Genomic DNA, 27548 nt, shown 5'->3' with positions numbered 1-27548 from the left:
GTCCTCCAGCCGCCACCTTGCAGTACATCCTCTCTGCCCTCCTACTGGTCTGGATGAATACTTCTTCTTTAATCCTTGGTTGTTGGACTTCCATACAGTTCAATTTTCTGTCAGTTCTGGTTATTTTTTGTTTTTAAATTTGTTGTCCTTATTTTGGTTGTGTGAGGACACAAAGTGTATCTACCTATGCCTCCATCTTGGCCGGAAGCCAGCCATGCTGACTCTTCTAAGCTCTCAGCTTTACACAGTTAGGTAAAGCAGTTGTGCCCGAGAAGGGTTCCATCCACCACTAAATGGTCCTTCTCTCCTTAGACTCTGGCCCAAATCTCATCATTCATTTCCGGAGAAACACCAGTTGCTGCTAAGAAAACCAGGCAGGCACATAGGGAAGATCAACTTGACCAATACTGGCGCTACTAATACTGACATAACTGGCCTACAAAGGAATTATAACAGATTCCCAATAAATTGCATAAACTATATATTATTTTATTTTAAATATTTCACTTATTTATTTTTAGAGAGAGGGGAAGGGAGGGAGAAAGAGGGGGAGAGAAACATCAATGCGTGGTTGCCTCTTGAGGGCCCCCTGCTGGGGACCTGGTCCACAACCCAGGCCTGTGCCCTGACTGGGAATGGAACTGGCGACCCTTTGGTTTGCAGGCTGGCACTCAACCTACTGAGCCACATCAGCCAGGGCTATAATTTTATTTTTATCTTCTCCTTTGAACTTCAGCTTCTAGAGTAAGCATCTAGCTTCATAAAAGTCAATTCAAAAGCTCATCCTCAAAAAATGGGCAAAGGATCTAAACAGACATTTCTTTAAACACACGCATATAGCCAATAGGCACATGATAAGCTGCTCAGCATCCTTAGGTATCAGGGAAATGCAAATCAAAACCAAAATGAAAATACTACTTTGCACCCACTATACTATACAGTAATTAAGAATTCAGATAACAGCAAGTGCTGTTGAGAATGGGGAGGAATTGGAACTCTTGTATACTGCTGGTAGAAATATGAAATGGTGCATCCACTTTGGACAGACAGCCTATTACTTCCCACAAAGGTAAACATAGTGTTACCATTTGACGTAGCATTTCTACTTCAAGGTACATACCCGAAAGAATGGAGAGTAAGGGTATGCCCACACAAAAACCTGTATGATTGTGACCATTTATAGCAGCACTATTCACAAGAGCCAAAGGCTGGAAACAACCCAAGTGCCCATCGCAAAGGAATGATAAAATGTGGCACGTCCATACAGCAGAATGCCGTGCGGTAATGGGGTGCTGACAACATGGAGGAGCCTTGGAAACATTATGCCAAGTGAAAGAAGCCAGACATAAAAGGCCACCAATATATGATTCCATTTCTATAAAATTGTCCGGAACAGGGACATCTGTACAGACAGAAAGCAAGTCCGCGGCGGTTCAGGCCTGTGGAAGGCCAGAGGGCTGCAGAGTGATAGCCAGAGGGCGCAGGGGCTCTTTCTGGAATGATGACAATGGCCTGAAGTTGATCGTGGTGATGGCTGCAAACTCAGTGAATATACTTTTCTTATTTTTCTGTGTTTTGAATTGTATACTTTAATATAGCTTTTTTAAAAAGATTCTGTTTATTTATTTTTAGAGAGTGGGGAAAGGAGGGAGAAAGAGAGGGAGAGAAACATCAATGTGAGAGGGAAACATTGATTGGTGGGTTGCCTCTCACAGGCCCCTAAGCAGGGACCCAGCCCGCAACCCAGCCATGTGCCCTGACTGGAAACCAAACCAGCAACCTTTTGGTCACAGGCCAGCACTCAATCCACTGAGCCACACCAGCCAGGGCTTGAATTGTATACTTTAAATGGCTGAATTATATGGTATGTGAATTATATCTTAACTTTAAAAAAATCATCATCCCCAAGTTTTAAAAAAATGGGACCTTTTTGGGTCCATCTGGGTCTAATTTTCTCGATTTATAGACTAGGCACTGAAGCCCAGAGAGGTTAAATGACTTGCCCAAGCTATTTGTCATTTAGATCCCTGGTCTGCCGTCCATTGGCCATTATGTTCTTGCCCACTCTCAGTGCTTCCAGTGAGCTCAAGAGGCTATTTGGACAAAATCAGTATAGCCACATAAACCACCCTGGATCTGGCACAACAGCGTACTTTATTGTGGACATACTTGTTCTTGCTATTTCATTGTCTCAAAAAAACTGACACTTGTGACCCGGCCAGGCCAAGGTTTTGTTTTTGTGAACTGCACAGAATTATTCACCTTTAGAAGCCTCAGGAAATACTAAAGGTACTCCTCGTGAGCATAGGATGAGATGTTACATGCAATGTGGTTGGCACACAAACATCATTCCTTCTACATAAGAACTGAAAGGCCTTCAAAACAAAGCCTCGGAAAGGGCAGTCACGCACGTTTGCTTGACTTGGGTTTCCCTGGGAAGAAACTCTCTGCTGGACAGATTTCCCCCCACCACACGCACATGTCTGGCAGCACCTCTCCCCTTTGTGACCCCGAAACATTGTCATCTGTCCTCTAATACTGAAAATGTTCACAAGAACACCACTCAGAAAGAGGAACAGAAAAAGCACCCTGCCGCAGAGCCCTGCCAGCTAAGTGCTCACAGGCACTTGGCTTCCCAGAAAGGGCCAGAATGGCCACAGCAGGACTAGGAGGAGGAAGGACAAGGAGAGGGCTCGGGGCAGCAGTCTGGCAAAACAGACAGTCACCACCAGTCCTCACGCTGTTCCCAAACAGCAGGAAGGGCTGCCTTTACTCAAGAAATTCCAAAGTGGCCCTGGCCACGTGGCTCGGCTGGTTGGAGCATCATCCCATACACCAAGAAGTTGTAGGTTCGATTCCTGGTCAGGGCACAGACCTAGGTTGTGGGTTCAATCCCCAGTTGGGGTGTGTATAGGAGGCATCCAACTGATGTTTCTCTCTCTTGTAAATGTCTCTCTCCCCCTCTCCCTCCAATCGGTAATAAATATCCTTGGATGAGGATTTTTTACAAATTACAAAGTGAAAACATTTAAGAGGTCAATTTTTGCCCTGGCCAGTGTGGCTCAGTTGGTTGGCGCATCATCCTATAGACCAAAAGGTCCCGTGTTTGATCCCGGTCAGGGCACATGCTTGGGTTTCCGGTTAGATGTCTGACCAGGGTGCATAGGAGATGGCAACCAATCGATGTTTCTCTCTTTCTCTCTCTCTTCTCTTCCCTTCCGCTTTCTCTAAAAGCAATGAAAAAAATGTCCTTGAGGATTAAAAAAAAAAAAGGGTCAGGTTTTGGTTACATGGTGCATACAAACTGTGTTTATTTTCAAATTATTTTTTATTGCTTATATAACACATTTTCATTGTTCAATTGATGTATTTTCCTATTTGTGAAATTATTTGGGGTCTCAGGTTAGATAAATTGTATTCTAATTTTTCTTATTACAATACTAAAATTTAAAAACCTATTTGTTTTTCTTTAATGACTGGTTACAGGGCTAAACTGTCCATTTTTAAGTTGGCTTGACTGACCTGTGATCCCACGGCCACCTGCAGGCTTCTGAAGTTCCACCACCACAATGGACGGGCTTCTACCCCGTAATCAAAGGCGATTAATTTGTAGCAATTATTGAATTAATTTCCGTGCAGTGTTCTAAGACACGGGGAGATCTAAGTGGGAGATATTAAGATCTGCCCCAGTCTAGGCCGTCTTGCCGCCTCTGTGTCGCAGTCCGCTAATCTTCTACGATAACTGCAAACCGGGGGCCGACTCAGAGCTGTCCCCAGCCCGCCGCGGAGGGCGGGTCCCACGGTGTCCACGCAGGTTCCTTCTCACCCCACATGGTGTCCTCCGTGTGTGAGGCCAGGCGGCAGTGGGAACTAGGAGGAATGAGGGTTAGGGGGAGGTCGGGGGGAGGCGGTACTGTAATTTTAGAGAAGGTGGTCCTCTGGGGAAAGGCAGTCCGGCTCGAGGCGCTGGGCGAGTGGAGCATCCATCTCTTGCCAGGAAACAGAAAGCAGAGTATCAGAAACGGGGCCAGAACGGAGGAAACCGTCAGCAGCTTCAGGCTTTACCTGAACCTTGGCACCTGAACCTTGGCACCTGGGGCACACCACCCAGGACCAGCTCAGCACCCGGGACCTGCCTAGGCTGCGCACTGTCTACCTGAGGAAGTAGATTCTGAGGCGGTTTGGAATTGCATCGGGCCGACTTCCATTCTCGCTCCCGAGTCGCAGACCCGAAAGCTCTCACAAGGATTCCGTCCCCTTAACACTGCCTCCTCCTCCGGCTGCCACGGAGTCCCCGAGGGGCTGCTCTCTTGCACCAGCCGAAGAGGGTTCCCAGGTTCCTCCCCTGCGTCCCGCCTCCCGTTGGCCCCGCCTCCCTCCGTGCTCTGTCCTTAGCCTCCGGTTCCCTCCGGGCCCGCGTGGGGTGGCTCGAACCCCGCCCCGCCTCTTAGTAGAGGGAGGGGCCCCGCCCCGCCCCGGCGGCCGATACTCCGCCCCCAGCTTTGTAGTTAAAGGGCTGAGCGTCAACGATTGGTCTGAGTCCGAGACCTCGTTTCCTAATTGGTTGTGGTGTTCGGCCGGCTTCCCTAGAGCAGATGACCCGGAAGTGATCCCTGGAGCGCGGGCCGCGTGGATCGTCTACTGGGAGTCGGTGCCGCGGCCGCTGAGATGACCAAAATAAAGGGAGATCCCGACGGGCAAGAGGCTCAGGCGGAGGCGTGCACCGGGGAGCGCACTTACCACGAGCTGCTGGTGAATCTGAACCCCATCGCACAGCCCCTGGCTTCTCGCCGCCTTACTCGGAAGCTCTACAAATGCATCAAGAAAGGTCAGGAGGGCGCCGCGGTGGCGTGGGTGGCGAAATGAGGCCCCGTGGACTGACTCTTTTCTCGCTGCAGCCGTGAAGCAGAAGCAGATTTGGCGCGGGGTGAAGGAGGTTCAGAAGTTTGTCAACAAAGGCGAGAAAGGGTAAGAACCCCCTCCCGCTGGATTTTGCACCCTAAACGGTAATGAAGGAATCCCAGCCATTTAGTAGGTGCTCGGTAAAAGTGCTTTGACTTTATTGTAAAATCATCATGCAGTCTGTAAATTATTTTCAGAACGGCTAACCGATACATCACTTACCTAGCTCAAAGGGACACCACGGGGAAAATGAATTCCAAGGGAAGCGAATCGAATGAGCCAGCTTCATTCATTCAGCTACTGTATTTCAGTGTCTACTCTTTTAGGCACTGTGCCTTGGGGAGACAATTCCTTTAATTAAGTTTCACACAAAATTATAAGTTGTAACAGGTAACCATGAAGGAAAAGTATAGGATGCAGTGAGAGACTTACATCTCTCTTTATTGGCATTTATCAGATTCTGAAACTCACTGCATTTTTATTCCTTGTATCTCCTACTTTGGCCAGACGGTAGGCTCTTTGAGAACAGGATAAAGCCTCTCCCTTTATCCTCAGAAGTGTCTGGTACCTTGTAGGTTCTCAAGAGGTAAATTACTGGAGAGATTTGATGCTCAATGGGGAATCTGACTTAGGCAGGGGTAGCTGAGATCTGAAGATGCAGGGAGTGGTTTGGAGGGGAGGAGCTCTGCCAGAAGAAAGGAGGTCCCAGGGCAGGAGAGGGTGGCAGTGGGCAGAAGTGCCATCTTCTCATGGGGCTTTGTAAGCCATGGTAAGTTAAGCTTTTGTAGTCAGAGCTTTGGGAGGGAACTGAGGATTCAAACCAGAGAGTGTCAGCTTTAGAAAGGATTGGCGGCTCAAGAGTAAGACAGTGGCACTGAAATAGGCTACTGTCATCTAGAAGAGGTGAGGGTGATTTTGATTAGATTGGAGATGGAGAGAATAAAAGTGGTTGTTATGAGAGAACTTTTGAACGTGGCGTGAGGGGGTGTGGATTCCAGGTGAATGGACAGAGAGCCCTCTCACTGAGTGAACAGTTTATGTTGGAAGATCACAAGTTTAACTTTAGACAAGTTGTTGAGGTGCCTTTTAGACTCATGACCCCTCTCCCCAGCAGAGCTGTCTAACAGGCAGATGGCCATGTGGGCTGCAAGCTTGGGAGAGACAAGGCCAGGCTGGAGAGAGTAGGTCTTGGAGTTGTCAGCACACAGATGGGACTTGATGGCCATGGATGGGGTCAGCCAGAAGGTACTGAGAGGGCAGCCAAGCACCAGGCTGTGAGAGCACCAGAGAGTTGGGAGAAAAAGGAAAACTAGACGAGTGTGGGCCCAGGACTTGGAAACCAAGAGCTCATTCCAGGTGTTTGCATCTCACCCTGGAGAAATGTCTTCCTTCTGTGTCTTCAGGGCTCCGGAGGCCCTGGCTCCTTGCAGCTAGGAGCCCTAGCTGAGAGTCGTTTGGCAAGCCCTCATTGGTTCCCTGTCATTTTCGGGACTGAGCCCACCCTTGAGCCCACCCTGGCACTCAAGGCCCTGGGGTGTGGCCCCTGCCAATCTCTCTGGTCGTCTTGTCTGATCCTGTCCCCATCCTGGATTCCAAAGCCACCCAGGTTGCCATCAGCCAGCCTCTGTGTGTCTCGTGCCGTTCTGATACTCCTCCTGAAACGCTTCCCCGCCCCTCCCTGGGCTTCCAGACAGTCATTATTCATTGTCTGTCGTGTGGCCTTCTGGTTCCCTTTGACTCTCTTGGCAAAGACAAATGAGCTGTCATTCCTTGGGGTTCCTCCTGTACCTCATCTGTCCCAATGCAATACCACTTGTCATATTTGGTGGCATGTGTTGCCAAGAAACAGTTACCTCCCCTGAGAATGCAGTCACCAAATAAATCTGCCACACTTTCAGAGGCTGGGCAACCCGCAGGAAGAACAAGCCTCCCTGAGGGAACGGTCCATCTTGTCTGCGTCTGTGCCCTGAAGGCAAGGAGGGAATGAGGAAGCTAGAAATGACTTGTTTCTGCCACTTCAGGATCATGGTTTTGGCAGGAGACACGTTGCCCATTGAGGTATACTGCCACCTCCCGGTTATGTGCGAGGACCGGAGTCTGCCCTACGTCTACATCCCCTCGAAGACAGTAAGGAGCACCTGAGCCCTGGTCCGGGTCAGCACGGGCGGAGAGGGTCTGGGATGGGGTCCGCAGCCCAGGCCGCAGTGGGAAGAGTGCGCGCTCTGCAGTTAAAACGGGCCTGCGTGGACTTTTGGCTCTGCCGCATCCTGGGTGGGCGGCTGCTGGTAAGTTACCTGTCAGTACTTGCATTTCCTTCTTGTAAAATGGGAATCCCTTCCTCTGTGGCCTGTGAAAAGGAAACCGAAGGTGTAAGTGGATGCGCTTTGTCAGCTGACATGCTGCCCCCATGTTAGTCCTGTTGGGTGGGTGCAGTGCTCAGAGGGCGGGTTTTAGGGACCTGGCTCCTCATCCATACCCAGCAGGAGCCTGGTCTGGGGCAGGGGGGCAGGCGATGGTGGGAGCCTGGCGAGCACAGGCCCTGCGGGGACCATCCCGCTGGGCCAGGCCCCTTTCACCACTGCCCTGTGGGAGCGCAGGCCCAGTGTTGCCAAGCTGCTTGAAAGTTTGCTGAGCTTAAATAAGGCACCTAATTCGAAATGTTTTTAAGTGTCTTGTTGACCAAACATCACAGGCCCATGAGACAGATTAGGCCGGTAGGACATTGGTTTGCAACCCCCTGGCGTACAGTTGTGCGGCCTTTTGTCCAAACAGCCCTTCTTTCTCTGCTGCAGGACCTGGGAGCGGCTGCGGGCTCCAAGCGCCCCACCTGCGTGATAATGGTCAAGCCCCACGAAGACTACCAGGAGGCCTATGACGAGTGCCTGCAGGAGGTGCAAGCCCTGCCCCTGCCGCTGTGAAGGCCTTGGCAGCAGCCTGGGCGCCTGCTCCGGAAGCTGGGTGGCTGGCCGGGGCCCACTGGCCGCTCTCCTGCTGCGCACCCTCAGCGTCGCCCAGTCTCCTGAAGCACATATTTCCCCCCGGGCAGCTCCAACAGCATGTTCTCCCCCGGGTGCTGTTTCCTGTTGAGTTTCCTGGCACTAGGTTCCAAGGAGGTGTGAAGGGAAGTAAAAGCTAAGGCTATAATGTGATGCGCCTGTGGGTGTTTTTCAAAGCAGAAGCTGCTGGTGGGGCCACGGAGTTGGTGGGCGGGAAAAGCGGAGCAGCCTTTCTCGCCAGGGGGCCTGAAGGACTTGAAGAGTGTCAGCACCAGCGCCTGGCTGCCGCGGCTGGTGCTAGACTCCTGCTGAGAACAGACTGCTGCCACCCCCGAGCCTTCACCTCCCACATCCAGAGCAGGTGGGGGATGCAGGCTAAGGCAGCTGAGCCCAAACCCCACCACCTGGGAGCCTGCAGCCTCTATGGCGGGCACACCCCAGTCCCCTTCTTCCTGCGTGAGCCTTAAGCGCCACTGGAAGCTTATAGGAGCAATTTACCCACCCGGGGCATTTTAAATAGGAATGCGAAGCTAAATAGGAATGTGAAGCTAAATTTTAAAGAGGGCATTTTAAATAGGAATGTGAAGCTAAATACAAACCCCCAGGCCCTCTCTGCTGCATAATGGCCCTGGTAATGCAGTCCCTCCCAGCATTTTACACCTAAGGTAACTTGCTGCTCTCAAGGCCAGCACAGGACTCAGTACACACAGCAACCAGGCTTCAGGTGCCCTGGAATACACTGGGAAGAGCTTGGGCTTATTTTGATTTAAACCCCAAGCTCCCCCTGATGAGCTGTGAGCCCTGCTGTGCAAGTCATCTCATCTTCCCGCACACCCCTGCGCTGACGCTACGGGTGGGTGTGGAGACGCGCCCTCGCCAGGGACTGACCGCTCCCAGCCTTTCCACCCCATCAGAGATGCAGGCTGGGTTCTTGCTGACTGGGCACCGGCTGCCACGGTCCCGGCGGCAGCAGCCAGACCGAAACCTGTGTACAGTGGACGTGTAGGAATTATTTGTTGGTGGAGCTAAGAGAAGGAGAAGGCCTGTGAATATATTTGCTCAAATTTATAAAACAATGGCATTTAGTTCTAACCCAGAGCATTTACAGTGGGTGACGGACACACACAGCGGTGAGGCGGTACGGCGAGCGGGTAAGACAGGGCGCTGCTGTGGCAGGAAGGCCTGGCTGAGGGCAGGGATGGAGACTTGCCGCCGCCGCCCAAGTCCTCTGCTCCGCCATCAGTTGCTGCCGAGTCAGTAGCAACAGAAACGGAGGTGGCTGGAACCCAGAAGCCGGCGTCTCCTTGTCCAGACAGTCCAGGAGCCAGCTGTCCGGTGCAGTCTGGTTCGTTCCCGTCCCGGCCCCTGCTGTGGCGACACTCGGCCACCTGCTCTGAAAGGAACCACCACCCACCGAAGCCGACCAGCCCAGGAGACAGCAAGGCTCATGGGTGGAAAACTTGTTTAAACTGGGTTCCTTCCGGGCAGGAGTCAGAATATGATGCGCTTCCCATCAGCTGGGTTCTGTTCCACGGGACAGTAGGGACACTTCAGCCTGCAAAGGAGGAGAAGCAGGAACGTCGCGGGGGCTGCTGCAGAGGAGCCAAGCCAGAAAGGAAGAGCACGGGGCGCTTACTTTCCTCCGTTAACGAGCTTGTTGAGTGCGTCCTGGGAGATGACGTGGCCACAGATGAGCTTGATGGGGGGGTTGGACTCTGACGTCTGCTGGCGTAGGATGGGGCAGGCGAACACCGAGTGGAACCAGCACTTCATGCCGAGTTCAATCTCAATCTGGGGGGGCCAGCCCAGGGGTGAGTCCCAGTCCTGCCGTGGCCGTCCTCCCCAGTGCCTTTACCCACACCTCTCAGCCAGGGCTCACCGGCAACTCGTCCTTGTGACTCCAGACCCCCGTGCACTGCCTTTGCTCAATCACAGCTTTGATGTTCATCAGCATGGGCAGCGCCACGCAGCCAGAGGCAAAGCTGCGGAACAGAGAGCAGGGGCTGGGGTGGCCAGACCAAGACCCCAGCAGACAAACCAAAGGACCAGCACACATGTCATTGGTATGGGACTCAGGTCGGGGTTCTAAAGTGGCACATGGTCAAATCGGTCCTTGAGAATTTTGTCAGGTTGCTCATAAAGTGCCACATACGTAGTTACGTGTGTCCAACTTGAGTCATACCAGTGCACCTCAAAACTTAAGAATCTGCCCTGGCTGGTGTGGCTCAGTGGATCCGAGTGCCAGCCTGCAAACCAAAGGTTGCTGGTTTGATTCCCAGTCAGGGCACGTGCCTGGGTTGTGGGCTAAGTCCACAGTTGGGAACATGTGTGAGGCAATAGATCTATTCCTCGCATCAATGTTTCTCTTGCTGTCTCCCTCCCCTTCTCTCTACAAATAAGTGAATCTTTAAAGGAACAAAGAAAACTTAAGAACTTAAAGGAGAGACAAAAGGAAGATCCAGGGGGCAGGTATCTACCTCCAAACCACGGAAAAGTCCTTGGTGTGACAGGGACATGATCAGTCTGAAAGGGCCCCAGCCTGCCCGTCTACCCCGCTCAGCTGTCATACATCGCCTCTACAACTGGTTACCAACTGGGGCACTTAGAGACAGGGCAGATTCGGACCTCACCCTGCTTTGGGTGGGGGTGGGAGCAACCGGCCGGAGCTCTGGGTGCTAGATACGGACAGTGCAGGGGGCAGCTGTCCTGCATGAGGCGCAGGCGGTGTTCCTGCTGGGAAATGCTGTCCAGAACTCGGGTCTACCACTTGGGAAGGAGCATGAGATCCTACAACCAGTGTAAGTAAACGCGCCGTGACATCACCCGCCAGTGCAGTGAGGGGCACTGGCTCCAGGCTCCCCGCCCTCTATTCCCTGGGAGGCCTTAGGCAAGTTCAGCCACGTCTTGGGCCTGTTTTCTGTGAAGCGAGGACGATAGGACCTCTAACTCCCAGGTCACTGGAGTTATGAGAAGAGCATTAGTGTGCAGGAGCCTTCGAGTGGGAACTCGAAACCTGAAACTCAGCCACTCAAGCCTACCGGGGAGGAAGTGGGGTTTGAGGGATGAGGCTGAGAGAGCCACGCGCGGACGTCTTGTGGTATCCGGCGGTCAGGTGCAGGCAAGGTGAGGACCCCATTCAAGGGAATTCACAAAATAGGAACCTTGACCTTGCCGCTAACCTCATGGTGACCTTGGGCCATAACTTCTTAACCTCAGTTTCTCCAACTGTGGACACAGATAATTCCTATCTGGGAGAATGGTGTGGAGAGCCAGTTTCGGTCTGCGGAGGCACTGAGCGCAGTCCCCGGCGCGCCGCAGGGCCTCGGCAAACTTCCCCTTGATGTCCTCCCACTCACGCTGCCCTGAGCACAGGGCTGCTGTACCTGACGCTGAGGGGCGACTCCACAGAAAGCCCCAGCAGGGAACAAGCATCGCGCGTAAAGGTCTCACAGATCTCAGCCCAGCGGCTGTTGTCCAGGAGGTGGCAGTAGGGCGACTTCTCCAAGCCTAGTCGCAGGTACACCAGACTGCCCATCATCACCTGGATCTCTACAAGGCAACCGCGCGGCTCAGGGCGTGCCGGCGCCCAGGAGGCAGCCTCTCCCCAGGGCTCGGGGCCAGCCCCAGGAGCCGCGGCCGCGGGGCAGGGCGGGAGGCAGGCCAGGCCCCAAGGCCCCCGGGCGCCTGGCCAGGCAGGGGCTGAAATGCCCTCAGGCAAAACTTGTCTTCCCTAAAATCCCATGGGACTGCTTAAGTGGGATAAGGCCAGCACCACCCAGAGCACGAGGACGAAGGGTCCTACCTCTCTTCTCATCCCTTGACTGCATCAGGGAACGGATCTCGAATCTCAAGTCTCGGGGCAGCACCCAGGATATAGCTAATGTCCCTTTTCAAAAAACCTTCAGGGGGTATCGAGCTAAGTTTAATTAGACTGTCTGGTTTTCATGTTTACCTCTCAATAAATGTGACGTAATAAATAGTAAGGGAGCTACAGACAAAAGTTACTACAGTAGGGCGGGGCCTGACGGCCACCGCCTGAGGTCTGGGGAGCCGAGTGTGAAGCGGGGGGCTCGGGATGGAAGCTGCGGGGGCGCTGGGGCAGAGCAGCACGCGGCAGGCGTGTCGTGGCCCACACAGCCCCGTGTGCTCTGCATGTGGGGGTGGCACACAGCCAGCGTTGGGGACTGGAGGTGGCTCTGAGGTGAAGCTCGAAGGGTATGACAGGCAGAGGTGGAAGAGCCTTGAGTATGGAGTTCACCTTGGAGACAACGAAGGAGGGGTCAGGGTTCCCAGGCTGGGGAGCGGCACCCCAGTAACCCGCTGGCATTGGCACTCACCCCGCTGGTGCAGCCGAGCAAAGGGCTGGAAGCGCCTGGCGTAGCTGAGGGCCTCCAGCTGCCTGTCGGGGCCCCCAGCCAGGAGGTGGATAAAGTGCAGTCGGTGCAGCTTGAACTCCAGGGAGCTGTTGAGCTCGAGCAGACGCTGCCTGTGGGAGGCGGCCCATCTGCCAAGAAAGGGACCGGCTGAGTGTGGAGCGCGTGGGACAACAGAAGAGGGCGCCGGGGCAGGACAGAGCAGTGGTCTCCAAAAGCCTATTTGGGGCCATGAGGCCGAGCTGGGGGCACGTCAAGTACACTGGGTGAGGCGAAGACAAGCTCTGTCCCTTGCTGGTCCATCCCAGGGCCCACTTACTCCAATGCCGGCCCCAGGTCATGTTTGTGCAGAGCTTCTAGGATTCGATTCAGCTCCAGGAAAGGCTGCTTGAAATCCAAGTCCACGTTCAGTGTGGATTCCTGCGGGAGAACGCGGTCCCATCACTGGAGGACAGTGTTTCCCAAATGCTCTTCTCTAACAAAACCTCACCTGCCACAGACAGGCTGGCGAGAGCCGAGGTCTGCGCGAGGGGCGTGGCCGCCGCCGCCCTGTGGCCACTCTCATTCCCACCTCAGTTCAGGGAGGCTGAGCGCCACCCGCGGGTCTCCCGCCGGGCAGACCATGCCCTCACCTGGGCCAGTGGCCACAGGCCCCAGTCCCTGTGCTGAGTAGCACGATGAGAAATTATTCCTTTTCAGCCCTCTTAATTACTTTAAGAGAAAGGGCCCTTTACTTTCGCTGCCAGTGTGCTTTAACACCTAACAGTGCTACTCTGTCATTATACTGACCTCTCTTTTTAAGAAAGGGCTATCGGGCCTCAACTCAGAACCCCGACTGGCACCCAACCCTCGCTAGAGATTAATGACTGCTTTTCACCATATTTTTTAGAGCTACCTTCTATTTATGGCAGGAGGCCTGATTTCCTTTCTAAAATAAATTTACTTCGAGAATAACAAGAGTGTAACATAGAGAAGGCTACAGTGCAGAAGCGGAGCCGGCGGCGCCAGCGCCCCCCCCCGGCCCCCCGCCCGCCCGGCACAGCCATTACCTGGCACAGCTCCTCGGCCACGCCGAGTAGGCCCTGCTGGTACAGGTGCTCCACCATGGCCAGCTGCAAGGCCTGCTGCTGCTGCTCCCGGGAGCCCCACACCGCATCCGAGACCACGCCGCAGATCTCAGCGTCGAAGTTCTGGCAAGGACGAGAGACAGGGCCCGTGACTCGGCATGCGCACCGCCGCGCCTGCTGTCCCGCTGAGCCCGGGGACACACCGACGCCGCCCCCGGGCCACGCTCTCGCCCTCACCCTGTCGATGGCTTTGCCCACTCGGGAGACACTGCTGTGAATGTCCTTGTGGTCCGAAGCCAGTTTCTGCACAGCGTCTCTGATCTTCTGGCAGCACTGGGACATCACCAAGGAGAGGGTGGCTGAGAGAGAGGTCCCCTGGAGGGCTGCAGAGAAACACTGGCAGTGAGCCACGACCCAGCAGCAGAACCTGTCCCTGTCTCAGGTCCTGCCAGCTTCTAACCGCAGGACTGGGGACTGGCCAGGTCACCTGTGGGCAGATACTTTGTTTTGGCTCACTTCATCCTCGCCACCATGCTGTGCAGTGGCCGTGACTTGCCAGGTGACACTGCAGTGACAGAGCTCAAGTCTATGCTCCTCACCCCCACATACAATGGCTCCTTATTATCCTGAGTGAGATGCCATGCGAGCATCCGTGTGTGAGAGGCTGTGAACCGCAAAACGTCGTTTCCCCGTTCATGCCTCTCATCAACTCAGAGGACGCCAGGTGGGCCAGGGCTGCCAGGGAAGCGCAGGGCTTCTGGCTCAGGACTCCCGCTCCGTGCACCTTCCACCCCATGGCCGGGCTGGAGCCAGACCAACTGCCAAGGGCGGGTGGGGCCTGGAGGAGCGGAGGGCACACAGCACACCGGTCCTTCTTCCAGCCCCGCGTCTGCGCCACTTCTCCAGATGGATCACCTTAGTTCAGGGAAGGGAATGTGACCCAGGAGGGCCAGGGAGAGTCTCAACTCCAAGACCAGAAGCCCTGGTAGAGAGGCGCATTGTGCCAGGCTGCTGAACAAACAATGTGCGCAGGAGCTGCTGGAGCGCGGCGGGCACCTCGCACCTGGGGGAGCAGGCTCTGCGAGTGAAGCCACTGTGGACTCGGATGGCACGGGTACCTGGGCCCAGCCGGGCCTGCACCCTTCAGTTACCTGAGCCCCTAAATCCAGCCCCCCTCTGTTTCTGTGTGTGTTTGTTTATGCTAGTCTGAGCTGGGTCTCTGTCCTTTTGAGTGAGTCCTGAAAAACACAAAAAGGAGGTGGCAGCTGGGCCACCCACCTACCCCAGGGAGTCAAGGCAGAAGCTCACTCCACTCCCAGCATCAGCGCTGCCCCCAAAGCCCAGCCTGCCCGCCCTTTCCCACACTCCGCTCCCTGGGTCGCAGAGAGGGCCGCACTGCACGCTCCCTAGCCACGCCCTGTTTAGGACAAAGCAACGCCCTTAGGAAACCAAAGCCTTTCAACCTGGAATCTCCCAGCTGCAACCTCCACGGACCCAGACCCCTGCGACAGCCATTAGCCCCACAAATCCCCACCAGAGAGGAGGTGCCCTCCCTGTAAACACCTTGCAGCCACAGCCCCAGCCCTGTGTTAACCAAGAGCACAGGTCGTGGGAATGAGTTTCGGACGAGCAAGAGAAGAGTGTTTCCGACACACGGTTAGCAGGTGCTGTCGAAAGCATGGCACAACTGTACAGGAGCAGGAGGATGGGGCAGAATTCTACGGGCTGATACGGAACACTCCCAGACAGGCTGTGGCGGGAAAGAGCAAGGTGCAAGGAAGTATGTGCTTTACAGTCCCTGTGTGTGAAAAAAAGGACGGGGAACAGACACTTCCACGTGATGCCTACGAGTCAACAGAACGGGGTGACTTTTGGGGGGAGCACACAGAAACTGGGAATCAGGGGTGAAAGGGAGACTCACTTTTCACTGTCATCTTTTTTGACCTCGAAGTCTTTTCTCATGTGCATGCATTCTTTAAGAAATAAAAATAAAAAGGAAACAGACTCCACTTTGTAGATTTGTTTACTCTCAGTGTGTAGCACTTCTGAAAATACCGTCTAAGCGCTGTCGCCACGGAGCAGAGGAGAGCCGTAGCGGCAGTCGGGGGGAGGCGGTGATGGCTGGGGCAAGTCCGGGGAGGACCCGGGGACGCGGGGTGGGAACCGGAGACACCACTGTAAGTACGCTGTCTGCAGTGTACAAAGACAGAGGGATGAATGGATAAACAGACAGGAGGGAGGGAAGGAAGGAAGGTCCGTTTGCTGGAAAAAAGCCCTAAAAACAATGGCACCCCAGTAATGACCTAGATCGTGGTTTCCAAATACCATTTCCCATCAAAAGAACCATGGTTCCTTGCAAAAATTACTGATTCCAGGGAATATCTTATTGTGCCAGAAAATAAAGGATTTGTTGGAAAAAAAAAATGACAGACCACATCAAAACGGATCCAGGAGAAGAAAGAATGGTGCTGAGACAACTGAGCACTCACGAACCAAGGAACGAAGCTGGACCTTACATCATTCACAAAAGTTTAACTCAAAACAGATCAAAGACCAAGTGTAAGAGCCCAAAATACAAAACTCTTGGACAAAACAGAGGTGTGCATCTTCATGGCTGTGCATTAGGCAATGGTTTCTTAGCTATCGGAACAAAGTACAAGCAACCAAAGAAAAAACAAAGTGGACTTCATCAATATTAAAAACTTCTGTGCTTTAAACAACACTATCAAGAAAGTTAAAACACAACCCACATAATAGCCTATATTAGTAAATCTATGTCTAATAAGAGAGTAGTATCAAGAATACATAAAGAACTCTTACAACTCAACAATAAGAAGACAAATAACCCAATTAAAATACGGGCAAAAGATTTAAATAGACATTTCTCCAAAGATGATATATGAACAGCCCTCAAGCACACGGAAAGACGCTCTACTGTCATCAGTCATTAAAAAAAATGCGAGGGTGGCTACAATCAAAGACGAGAGTAGGGAAGGTGCGGAGGAGCTGGAACCCCCAAACATTGCTGGAAGGTAGGAATGTTGCAAGTTGCAGCTACATTTGTAAAAATAGTTTGCCACTTCCTCAAAAAGTTAAACTTATTCTACAATTTCATTATATGAATTTGGTAATACAGAAGAGTCCACAGAAAGTAGATGAGTGGTTGCCCAAGGGCCACGGGAGAGAGAGGCGTGGGGGAGCGACTGTCTCCTGGAGTGATAAAAATGTTCTCAAATTACATGGTGATAATGACTGTACAGCTCTGTAAATACACTACAGATCACTGAATTGTATATTTTAAAAGGGTGTGTTTTAATGTGAATCATAGTTCAATGAAAAAACAATAAAGGACATAGGAACTAGGGGCTACCTCTTGTCAAATCTAACAGAATTCGAGCATCAAAATATGGTAACAATAGTAATGGATTATAACCCATTGAATAAAATTAAAAGTTCTGATACTAAATAAATATATGAATAAGGGAGAAGGGAAAACTTCTTCCTTATAGTTGAACGCCAAGTAATAAATACATAAGGAGCGGCAGAGCAGGAAAAGTCATTGTCACCAAGTAGCCTCGGGGTGTCCGAGGCGCACAGGGAGGCGGGCGTGGGGCTCTGCGGGGGGATACCCACCTGCACTGGCCAGCTCGGCCCGCAGCCGGCCCACGCAGTGCAGCAGCTCCTCCAGGCTCTGCTCGAAGTGCTGCCCGTAGGCCTGGAACTTCTGGAGGACCCTGTCCACTTCTCTCTCCACGCTTGCGCACTGCTCCATGGCGGCCCCTGCCTGCGGGTGGGAGGAGGGTCCGGCGTCAGGCCCCACTTGGGGCGCACAGCAGGGGAGCCCCCCATATCCCCCCCAGCACCCCCATATCGTATATCAATGCTCAGAAATGCCCGGCTCAACACGTCTGCCCACAGCTCCACCACCCCTAGCCCGGGTGCGCAGTGGAAGGCACAGGCAGATGCGAGGGCAGGGACATTTCGAATCACGGTGAGAGAACTGTTTTCAACTCCTTTCACTCGACAACCCCTGCTCATTTCTCCCTCTTTATTTAAAATCCTCACCCAAGGTTATATTTACTGATTTTAGAGGGAGAGGAAGGGGGAGAGAGAGAGAGACAGAGAAACATCAATGTGAGAGAGAAACATTGATCGGTTGCCTCCCGTATGGGTCCCGGCCAGGAATCAAACCCACAGCCCGGGCACGTGCCCTGACCAGGAATGGAACCCACAGACTTTCGGTGCACGGGTGACACCCCCACCGAGCCAGCGCTGCTTGCTTTTTTAATGAGAAGAGGCAGCAGGTCACAGAGCCCTCGGCAGGCGGTACTAAGCAGAAAGCCTTAAGTAGACTGTGCCTAGTGTCACATTTCACGTACTTTCACGGACTCATTATGGCTGCCTTCTCTTCAATGGGTGGGCTTGGTTTTTTATGTACTACAGCGATGGAAGCCATGAAGACAGTCTTTGAAAGGCTGGTATTTGGAAACGCAGCCCAAGGAACAACTGCCACCGCAGCGCCCGAAGGTCGTGCCCTCCGCCCCAGCGTCGGCCCCCCACTGCTCGCCCCCAGGCGGCAGCCAGGACCCTGCTCCCTCACAGCTCCTGGGCCTGTTCAGGCTGGTCCCGCTCCCTGGGAGCCCTCCATCACCCGTCACCTCCCCGGCTGCGTGAGAAGCGGGCTTCTCCTGCCTGAGACAGTTCCGGGGCGGCCCCTCTACCAGCTGTCCCCCCCTTGCTCCCACCTGGCCCCTCCTACTTCAGTGGGGGTTTTTTAAGTATGATTTTTAAATGGTGGTAAAATACACATAAAATTTCCCCTTTTAACCATTTTTAAGTGTCACTGAGTACATTCACAATGTTGTACAACTGTCACCACCGTCCATTCGCAGAACTCTCATCTCCCCGCACAGAAGCTGTGTCCCATCAAACAGGTGATGTTTGGTGAAACAAAACTGCCACGTCATGTCTGCACTGTTACCAGGCAGGTCTGGGGGCCCGAGAGGCCTTGTGCCCACCCAGCGTCTGGCGCAACTGAACGGTTTTTCTATTCACCGCACAGCAGGAAAGCTTCACCCACACGCTGTGTGGCTCTCACTGGACGAGGGCCCTCCCATTTCAATTCTGCTCGCCCGGTAATGATGTGTGAGGGGCGCCGCCCCCACAAACCAGCACACCTTCCGTAACACAACCTTCCCCCTCATCATGCCACTGAGAGACAGCCGGTTTTCCTCGTCCGCCTTTCCTACCACTGAGGTCCCCTTCCTGAGTCCCTTCCACCCTGAGCCACCGCTCCCCTCTATGTGAAAGCAGCCTTTGTCACTGAACACACAGACAATCCTCAAATTGCTGGTGACAGGGCCCTCTCCCTAGCCTTCCATCCATGGCACCAGAAATGAAAGGACACTCTCAAGCGCCCCAATCTAGCCAGCTGACCACTCTCTCAAAGAGGAGTGCAGAGTAACATCACGAGGACAGTCCTGAGCCCAAGGTGACCCCCAGGATTCTCCGGGTTCGTCCCTCTCTGCCCATTCTCACTAGCACTGTCAGTTCTGGCCTCATCGCCTCAGCAGAGCCGGGGACACATGACAGCAAATGGCACCCAGGGCTTCGCCGCGTGCTTATGCCATCTCTCTATGGTTGATGCTAACACCCTAGAGTTTGTGATCACGGTGTCTAGAAGACACGTCCCCCGCTTCATGCCTCCTCAGCGCATACGGGCAGACCTCTGAGATGCTCTGGGTCCTTCCGGACCACCCTAGCAAAGCCAGCGGCGCAATAAAGCCAACACCGCACTATAGCGAGTCACATGACCGTTTCGGTTTCCTAGTGCACGTAAAAGTTATGTTTACACTATAGCGGTCTATTAGGTGTGCAACAGCATTACCTCTTGTTTAAAAAGTACACATCTTAATTAAAAATACTTTATTGCTAAAAAGTGCTAACCATTTCTGAGCCTTCAGTGGGTTGTAATCTTTGCTGGTGGGAGGTTTTACCTCGATGCTGATGAACATGCAACATCTGGAAGCGCGATAAAGTGAAGCTCAGTAAAACAAGTGTGCCTGTGCTCTGTCACTGGGCATGAGCCGTTATGGCAAAATATAACAGGGACTCCTGTCTGAAATAATAGTAAATGATAATTATTATTGCTATTAATAGTTAACCCTTCATAGGGGCCTATTAAGGGCCAGGCACTGTTCTAATGACTTTGCATGCATTAGCTAGTTAATTTTTACAAGAACACCACAGGTAGGTACAATCATTAGACCTACTTCACAGATAAGAAAAAGAGACAAAGATTAAACAAGTCACCCGAGGTCACGCGGCTGGGAGGGGAGGACCTGAGAAGTGAGGCCAGGCGGCCTGACCCCAGAGCCCCCGCTGAGGCACTTGGCGTCACCGCACCCTCTGGACCAGCTCACCGGGCCGCCTCCGCGCCCGCAAAGGGAACGTTTGTGGCTGGACTGAGTGCACAGCAACAATTAATGATGAGGAGGAGCACGAAATTAACCACAGAGCCTGTGAGACCATCAACTAGGAAAGATAGCGGCACGAAAGAATGTTTGCCAAGGATGTCTGGGAACCACACATCCAGAATCACATTTACCAAAAATAAACCCAGTTCAAGAACGACGGGGACCTCACCAAGGTCAAACAGCCTGGCCCTGTCAGACACCAGCCAACACCAGGATTATCAAAGGGAAGCCCGTCAGAATCCTGAAACTGCTTCAAAAAGCTGAGGAAGGAGATGGTGCAAGGATTTTCATCCCAGCGCCGTGTGCAGTGGCTGGGAGTCGTCCACAGTCTAGGGGCCTCCCCACTGGGGGAACTGGGAAGTCTGGGAAGTAAAATGTGGGGGGGCGCATCTATGAAACCCTGGATAGCATTGAGAAACCATACCCCAGAGATATCCACAGCAACATCAGTAAGTACCCAAATGTGGTACTGAGGGGAAAAACTGAAACAAAATGAAGTCTAGGGAGAATACCATTTATGTAAATTTAAAAATATATGCATACAACCAAGGACACACGCAAATACAGGGATACAGACTGAACACTTCAGAGTGGTTTCCTACGGTGGGGTGGGAAATGGGGCTAAAAGGGAATACACAAATACAAAGGAGAAGGTGGCCCTGCATGGACCAATGAGACGAACAATGAACTGAGAAAACTTAATTAAACATGTAAAAATAAAATAAATGAGCTGGGAAAACAGAACTGCTTGCAAGCATTCCACCCGAAAAGGCCAGGAGGCTACTCAGCTGGTCCGGGGTGAGCCGTCTGAGTCACGGTGGGTCATCCTCACTAAGCAGAAGGGTAGATGAGTGTGTTTGTATGACAAACTGATACCCCCAAAGCAACACGTCGGATTCTGTCACCCCCTTTGCGCAACACTGCCATGACTTGACATGCCAGCTCTTTGTCATTGTATACTTGCTTTGCACAAGCCGATCCTACGGCCAGGACGCCCTCCGCACTGCTCTCCGTGGAGAGCACAAGACGCAGCCTCACTGCCGGCTCCGCACAGAGCCCTCGCCGAAACCTCCCCGCCGCCTTCCCTGCTTCACCAGCCGCACCACGCACATCTGAGTCCGCGGCACTGCGGCGCACGCGGGCCTGTTCACACCTCGGTCCCGCTGAACTGTGAGAAGCTCAGGCCATGAGTCCAGTTTCTCCCCGCCCCTCCCCATCAGGGCTCAGTCCAGAGCCTGGTCCACCACGGGTGCTCAGTGAACATTTGCTGATTAAATGGTACATCCACTCCCTCGCCCTCGGGGCTACAGGGCCTGAGCTCAATTGGTGGGGAGGGAGCAGGGAGACACTTGAGTGAAATATTAAAATCACTCCAAGGCACGCAGGAGGGTTTTGTCCCTTCTGGGGTAAAGAGGGAAAAGGGAAGTTTGTGCAAATCACAGAAATATCTCCTCTGCCTGACACACAACTGGACAGCCTCCACTGACCCAACTCTTTTTAAAAGATTTTTTTATTTATTATTTATTTTTAGAGAGGGGAAAGGAGAGAGAAAGAGAGGGAGAGAACCACCCCCTGCTGGGAACCTAGCCCGCAACCCAGGCATGTGCCGAAACTGGGAATTGAACCGCCAACCCTTTGGCTCGCAAGCCAGCATTCAATCCATTGAGCCACACCCGCCAGGGTTGGCCCCGCTCTTTTATACTTTTGTACCCTCACCTCTATCCACTCTTCACCCTACGCACTCACCACTCCTCTGTTTAAAATCCAATAGCCTCCTGCTATTGCAGTAGGAGTCTACTCCTCCACCCTCCATTTTATGGCCTAAACGGCTGTTTCTGAGTCCACTCCGAACCACCTCTCCCGCCTCGTCTCCTACCACTCACCCCCCTTCACGCCCCACACTCCCACCACACTAGCCTTCTTGCTCTTGACCTCATTTGCTTTACTTCTGCCTCAGGGCCTTTGCACCGGCTGTTTCCTCTGCCTGGAGCACCCTCCTTCCAGATCTTTGCATGGGTGGCTCCTTATTAGGGTCTCAATACAAACACCTTCTCTTCAGAGGTGCCCTCCTAGACGACAATATGCAATGCTCCTTTTCTTCCTTACGGATCTCGATTTGAAGCTTCAATCTTTCGTCATTAACCAAAACTGGGGAGAAGTAAAGGCCCACCATTTTCCCTGGAACGCAGCCCTACTGGGAGTTTCACCTGCATTAACGCAAGTGACTGTCAAACTCCTATTCACCCTTCAAAAGAGCCTGCTCGAACGCCCTGCCCGGCCTCCTCGTCCGCACCGGCTCACCTCGGATCCAGCCGGCTCACCCTGCGACAGAACGTCGGGGTTGGACGATTCCCCCGGCGGGGGCGCTTCCTCGAGTGTCCTACGAGCCTGAGGGGCTCCAGTTCCCGGCCCGGGGCCGACGGCTCAGGAGCAAACAAGTCCAAGGGCGAACGGACTGGTGCGGAGGCTGAATCGGGGGGCGTCGGAGAGGGCCCGAGACCAAAGAGCCCGGACGAGCTGCCGCCCCCCGCGCCCCTCCGCCGCCCGGACGAGCCTCAACTTCGGCCCGCACCTCCTGGCCGGAAGCCGTAGCTCTCACCTGGTCCTACAGCCCGGCCTTGGCTTCCGGCGCCGCTGTCAACGGAACCGGAAGCCGCGGCGGTTGCTCCGCGGGTCGGGACTCGCCCACTCGCGGCTTCGCGGAGGGGTGCTGTCCCGTGAGGCCGGGTGCCGAGCCCCCCCCTCCCGCGCGCGCAGAGTGGAGTCGCCCGCAGAGCCGGACGGCGGCGGGAAGCCGCACCTCCCGCAGTCCCGGCCCACGCCCTGGCTGCCCCCGCGCCCGCGTCACGGGCTGCACCACGACCCTCCGCGTCTGCGGGATGCGGGGGGGGATCGGACCGACCGGCTCGCTGGCCCGGGAAATTTGGGGGTACGTGGGGCCGGCGGGCCGGCTTTCCCACCAGGAAGAAGCATCTGACCATCCCGCCCCCACAACTTGGCCCCAGGCTCGGTCCCAGCGTCCGGCTCCGCTCTGGGAGGCCAAAACCAAAGTCTGTGCTACCTGAGCTCCCCGCTCTCCGCCCTCGTTCAGAGGAAGGAGTACGGAACGGCGTGGGTCCGACGGTTAGGCTCTCCCGCGATGGCTCCTTGATTCTCTTTTCGATACATGAAATGAAATTTAAAAGAAAAGACACTTTTTTCTGCCGCTAAACCTGTACCTAATCTACACACTGGTTATTCAACGGAAGATTAGATTGCTGGGGTGGGGGTGCGGGGACGGGGACCGGACCCAGCCCCTGCCCTGTTGCCTTCCTTGGCGGGTGGGGGGAGACTGGGTTGCACAACTGACCTGAAGAGGAAGGGTGACCCCAAACCCAGTCATGGACTGAATTCACGCTCCTCCCTGAGCAAGGGATTGCTCTGGAGGGGCGGGGGGCAGAGGAGCTCCCCACCCCTCCATAGGCCTTAGAGACTCAACTAGAAACAGCCCGTGGAAAAAGGCTCAGTTTCGGTTTCCCTGACTTACTGCTCCCTGTGCGGGCCAGTGTCATTGCAGGACATCTTCCCCTTCAACCCCTCCACGCCTCCTCCCCACCCTTCACCCGGCAAACACCCTTGCACAATCTTGTTTTGTTTTCTGTATAGCACTTGCACAACCCAGTTCTTTTTTTAAAATGGCGTTTGACTTCAAATTATTTTGTGTATTTATTGTCTTTCGGCTCCTAACACGCCCCCTTAAGAATAAAAGCTCCACTGGGACCACGACTTCGTACTCTGCACTGCTGTATCCCCAACACCTCGTACTTGGAACTCCTTAGATGCTCAGAAATATTCTGAGACTACAGTGACTCCAAAACCTTACGCTACACGCAGGGAAGGGGGCTGTCAGAGCCCCGCCGGGAGCCCGCGGGCGTTGGAGCATCCTGGCGAGTCGCGCCTGTGAACCTCGAGCCTGGGTGGTCCGGCCCACGCGGAGCTGCGGGGGCGGAGCGTTGAGTGAGTCTAGCCTGCGGCAGCCGGCTGAGGCTCAGGACGCTTCCGAGCCAACAGGACCTCACAGGCTTTTGCGGACTCCCCAGGCTTCCCCACTTCCTCTGGTGAGCCCTGACGCTGGCTGTGAGCAATGTCCAGATTCTTCGAGAACTTCAATGCCGGCTGATACCTCAGGCAGTTTTCACCTTTGTTATTGCTTTCCCCAGTATGTGGCTCTTCTTGTGTCGCTGTTTTGTCTTTTCAGTGTACACCAAGTTTTATTATTACCTGGTTGATTTTGTCAATCTTGCCCTGTTGGGATGGTGTGTTTGATTTGTTTTTGTGGGAAGGAGGGACTGCTTCAGAGCAGAAAAACTTAGCTGAGCTTTCTCCAGTAATTCAATAATAGCCTGTTTCAAAACCTTTTGCTGGTTTCCCAGGATTTGATTTTTAAAATTTAACTCCTTGGTACATGTCCATTTTATTTTGCAGGTGGAGGTACAATGTCTGACATTTTCCCTGCACACGTTTGTCCGGTTATCACGACACCTCTTATTACATAACCCTCCCTCATCCTGTCATGTTGAAGCCCTTCATCGTCATATTAGAATTCTCTACACTATGGAACCTATTCCGGGCTTTTTATTCTTTTCAATGAAGTGGTTTTATTTTTACTTGCTACTTTGTAATATGTTCTAAATATGTGGTGGGATCGCTCACAAAAGGGTAATTGAGAAAGCAGGTCGCTGGTTGCCCAGGGGTTCGGGCTGACTGCAGAGGGCGCAGGGAAGTTTGGGGGGAGATGGAACGATTCCCTATCTTGATTGTAGGGTTGGCCATACAACTCTGCATTTGTCAAAGCTCTAAAAACTGAACCCTGAAAAGGGTGAATTTTCCTGTAAGTAAATTATACCTTAAGATGGGAGGAGGGGAACAGGCACACAAAGCACATAGATATTTTTTATTTTTTTAAAGATTTTATTTATTTTTTGAGAGAGGGAGGGAGGAAGTCCGGGAGAAACATCAATGTGTGGTTGCCTCTAGTGTGTCCCCTAGTGGGGACGTGGATGACAACCCAGGCATGTGCCCTAGACTGGGAATTGAACCAGTGACCCTTTGATTTGCAAGCCAGCACTCAATCCACTGAGCCACACCAGCCAGGGCTAAATCTTTAAAACAAAACAAAACAAAACAAAAAAATGTTTTCCCCCCGTCTGGTGTGGCTCAGTGGCTTGAGTGCCAGCCTATGAACCAGAGGGTTGCTAGTTTGATTCCCAGTCAGGGCACAGGCCTGGGTTGCAGGCTGGACTCCTGGCAGGGGTGGTCTGTTAGAAGCAACCACATTGATGTTTCCCTCCCTCACTTTCTCCCTCCACTTCCTTCTCTCTACGAATAAATAAAATCTTTTTTTAAATAAATAAAGATTTCTTGACAGAGATGACAAACACTTGGAGTGTTCTGAAATTACAGGCTTCCTTCCCTCGGAGTGAGGCCTCCCCTGAGAGCCTCTGGGCAGGAGCAGCTGCTTGCCCTCTGCAGACTCTGGGAGCATCAGGGCTCAGCCCATGGGGCTCAAGTTGCCCACTCAGGCCTCTCTTCCTTCCACCCTCCAGGTGGCTCCCAACAAGTCTCTTGCTGCTTCTCCCGGTTCCTGCCCGTCCTTGCAAGGCTTTGGTTCTGGCCAGGAGTGGCTACACCATTTGCAGGCCTCAGAGCAAAATGAAAATGGGAGGCCTCTTGTTCAAACATCATTAAGATTGGACCAGATGTACAGTTTTTCTGAGCTCGGGGCCCTATGTGACCATACAGGTCTCACATACAAAGCTAATCCCTGCCCTGGCTGAGTAGCTCAGTTGGTTAGAGCATCATCCTGACACACTAAGGTTGCACGTTTGATCCCTGGTCAGGACATATACAAGAATCAACCAATGAGGGCATAAATAAGTGGAACAATAAATCGATGCTTCTCTCTACAATCAATCAATAAAAATTGTAAAAAATAAACATAAAGCTAGTCCTGGTTCCAGCCCTTCCCCCAGGCTGCTGGAGGGACTCAGCCACTCTTAGGAAGTGAACTCCTCCTATGTCAGATGGGACCCCCCCCGCCCAGACCTGTCCCTCACTTCACTGTGTCCAAGTCCAGGCGCCTCGTTCCATGCTGCTCCTGAGGAAATCACCCCAATTCAGAGCAGCTTACCCCATTAAAGAAAGAAAATTATGACACTTGTTAAAGACTTTATTAGAGGGAGGGCTACCGCACTGGGGTTTTGTAGCAGGGGACAGGAGAGTAGGCTCCATTCTAAATACGACAAGGGAAAGTGGAATTTATAACCAAGAAGAGCAGAGAGGTTGGTGGGTGGAAAACAAGTATGAGAAAACCTCAGGGGTAAGGGGGACTCTGACCAAACGGACCACAGGATTCTTGTGGGAGACAGGCAAGTGGCCAGCCCTCGCCTGGGCAGCGGTGGACGAGGACCCAGATTAAATGTGGAAGGTGATTCGAAACGCAGGATGGGCAATTCGGGCTAAACTTAGCAGCAGAATTCTTACTGAAACTGGACTGTACAAGGAAGGACAGCTTCCCAGTTTGGGCCTAGCCCAAGAGCTCCGAAGGGCCTGGCCGAAGTTTCGTCAGTCTTTGTCACCCCCACCCTGTCGGCTGGAGCGATAAATGAGCCGCTGGCTAAGTCCTCTGAACGCCCATGGCGCTCCCACCTCTCATGGGGCCTATTTCACTTTTGGTGCAAGAAACAGCACATCCTTTTTCTTTTCTGAATCCAGTGTAATAGAGGGCTAAGCCCTGACCTACTGGGGTGCACTGCCTGCGTGCTCCTGGAGAAGGGACCGCTGGCACACAGCCCCTGGGGAACTGCCCCCGCCCCCAGGCCACTCCCTCGGCCAGTCCTCACTCGCTGACTTGACCACCGAGTGCACTCTCTGGATCCTCCTCTGGCCTGGTCACCACATGGACATGTGTGTCGCCTCCTTCGCCCGCCCCGCACGGGGAGGGGCCGAGAGGGCAGAGACCATGGCCGCTTGGGCTCCCTCGCCTGGGGACCAGGCCGGGCCGAGGCGGGCAGCAGTACATCACAGTGCAGCCAATGGCACCTGGGCCTGGGGCCCGACAGATGTGGTTGGCACCAGGTGCTCAGGGATGGACACTCATAGCAGGAAGCTTCCCCGCCGTCCCTGCCCTATCGCCAGCTCAAACCCATGCCAGTCAGGGGAGAGGCCTGGTCTCTCTTGACTCCAAAGCCCCCAAGTGCCTTCTGGGGCTGGAGCCAGAGGGCTCTGGGGATAAAAACAAGACATGGCTGTGCCTGACGAAGGCCTGCAGCCCAGTGGAGACAGAGGTGAAGGGACAATTCCAGCTGCACAGAGCGAGCTGGTTGAGGCACCTGGGGCTGTGGGCGCAGGGAGGGGCCCACCCCAAGTCCAGGGGGAAGGCCCAGAGGGGCACCACTGTAAGTGACTCGGGGGCTAGACTCACTCAAGGCTGACGACTGAGGGGCCCAGCAGGTGGCTGGCAGGTGTGCCACTGTCTGAGCTGAGCACAGGAGGAACCAGGGACAGGGCGCCCGGTATGGGGGCTCGCCACAGCTCTGGAGAACTGGACGCCTGGGCGTCCTGGTGGCAGGGCCTGCCGGCGGCTGGAGGGAGGAGCTGCCCGGGAGCGGCAGCCGCTACAGCGGCACCTGTAATCAGCTGGCCCCAGAGCCACCAAGCCGGCTTGGGGACCGGAACTGGTTCGCCTGGCAGGGA

General features: G+C 53.6%; 2 protein-coding genes across 4 annotated transcripts; one reads left to right on the top strand and one right to left on the bottom strand.

Moving 5' to 3' along the window:
* The first annotated feature begins 4594 nt into the window (after positions 1–4594).
* On the top strand, positions 4595–8046 carry NHP2 (NHP2 ribonucleoprotein). Its single transcript, XM_054568557.1, has 4 exons — positions 4595–4828; positions 4899–4968; positions 6924–7029; positions 7695–8046. The coding sequence occupies exons 1-4, from the start codon at positions 4669–4671 to the stop codon at positions 7818–7820; spliced, it is 462 nt and encodes a 153-aa protein (XP_054424532.1). The 5' UTR covers positions 4595–4668; the 3' UTR covers positions 7821–8046.
* Positions 8047–8907: 861 nt separating this feature from the next.
* Positions 8908–23443, bottom strand: RMND5B (required for meiotic nuclear division 5 homolog B). Of its 3 annotated transcripts, none has more exons than XM_054568551.1 (10): positions 22876–23443; positions 16972–17122; positions 13576–13721; positions 13321–13461; positions 12591–12691; positions 12236–12402; positions 11282–11447; positions 9778–9880; positions 9535–9689; positions 8908–9453 (listed from the first exon to the last, which is right to left on the bottom strand). In XM_054568551.1, exons 2-10 carry the CDS (start codon positions 17108–17110, stop codon positions 9390–9392), a joined length of 1182 nt encoding a protein of 393 aa, XP_054424526.1. In that variant the 5' UTR covers positions 17111–17122; positions 22876–23443; the 3' UTR covers positions 8908–9389. The 3 variants fall into 3 exon arrangements, with proteins under 3 accessions (XP_054424526.1, XP_054424523.1, XP_054424527.1); XM_054568548.1 differs by lacking the exon at positions 22876–23443 and adding an exon at positions 22116–22415; XM_054568552.1 differs by lacking the exon at positions 22876–23443 and adding an exon at positions 15260–15311 and having other exon boundaries at positions 16972–17101.
* Between the last annotated feature and the right edge of the window lie 4105 nt (positions 23444–27548).

The sequence above is a fragment of the Pteronotus mesoamericanus genome, unplaced genomic scaffold, assembly GCF_021234165.1.
Source record: "Pteronotus mesoamericanus isolate MK-2021 breed Mesoamerican mustached bat unplaced genomic scaffold, CSHL_Meso_final contig_2, whole genome shotgun sequence".
NCBI classification, from domain to species: domain Eukaryota; kingdom Metazoa; phylum Chordata; class Mammalia; order Chiroptera; family Mormoopidae; genus Pteronotus; species Pteronotus mesoamericanus.
The sequence above is the reverse complement of the archived record's forward strand: the minus strand, read 5'-3'. Positions and strand labels throughout refer to the sequence as shown.